The 929-nt window shown below is 70.7% G+C and overlaps 1 protein-coding gene across 1 annotated transcript; it reads right to left on the reverse strand.

The window, feature by feature from the left end:
• Positions 1-41: 41 nt before the first annotated feature.
• LOC121355732 (voltage-dependent P/Q-type calcium channel subunit alpha-1A-like) lies at positions 42-905 on the reverse strand (the record flags this gene model as incomplete). The annotated part of the gene is made up of 2 exons (XM_041471401.1): positions 42-157; positions 538-905. Coding segments are annotated over 2 exons (484 nt in total), but the record flags the coding sequence as incomplete, so codon positions are not given.
• Between the last annotated feature and the right edge of the window lie 24 nt (positions 906-929).

Raw genomic sequence — 929 nt, forward strand, 5'->3', positions numbered from 1 at the left:
GGGGTCTCGAGGGGTTTTTGGGGGGGGGTCCCGACCCTCACCCGCCTTGGAGATCCACTCCATGTATCCGTTGAGCTCCCGCTCGATTTGCTGCTGCCGCCGCAGCTTCAGGAACGCCCGGCGGTTCTCCACCCGCTCCCGCTCTTTGGCAAACTCCCTGCGGACCCCTCCCCAAATTCAGCCCGGCCCGGGACCCCCACAGAATCCCCCAGACCCCTCAGAAACCCCCAAGCCCAAATTCAGCCCCCCGGAGCCCCACCGGGGGGGCACCGGGCAGCACCGGGCGGGCACCAAACGTCACCGAGCAACACCGGACAGCACCGGACGGCACCGGACAGCACCGAGCAGCACTGGACAGCACCGGGGGGGCACCGAACGGCACGGGGGCAGCACCGGGGGGGCACCGGGCGGCACCGGGCGGGCACCGAACGTCACCGAGCAGCACCGGACAGCACCGGACGGCACCAGACAGCACCGGGCGGCACCGGAGGGGAACCGGACGGCACCGGGCAGCACCGGGGGGGCACCGAACGGCACCGAGCAGCACCGGGGGGGCACCGGGCAGCACCGGGAGAACACCAAACGGCACCGGACGGCACCGGGGCGGCACCGGGCGGGCAGCGGGCCCCGCTCACATAGTAGAGGAGGTCGGTCCAGCCTTCCATGGTGATGCACTGGAAGACGGTGAGCACGGCGAAGAGGATGTTGTCGAACTGCGTGATGCCGTAGTTGGGCCCCTCCCAGTACTTCTTGCACTTGGTGCCGTTGGGGCAGATCCGCGCCGGCTCGTCCGTCCCGCACGGGACCTCCACCTTGATCTCGTCTGGGGAGGGGGGATTGGGGTGTGAGACCCCCCCACCGTGGCACCTGAACCCCCCACGGTGTGCCCAGACCACCCCTGGTATCCCCAGACCACCCCCCCCCCCCCC

The sequence above is a fragment of the Pyrgilauda ruficollis genome, unplaced genomic scaffold (genome assembly GCF_017590135.1).
Source record: "Pyrgilauda ruficollis isolate IOZ18807 unplaced genomic scaffold, ASM1759013v1 scaffold2678, whole genome shotgun sequence".
NCBI classification, from domain to species: domain Eukaryota; kingdom Metazoa; phylum Chordata; class Aves; order Passeriformes; family Passeridae; genus Pyrgilauda; species Pyrgilauda ruficollis.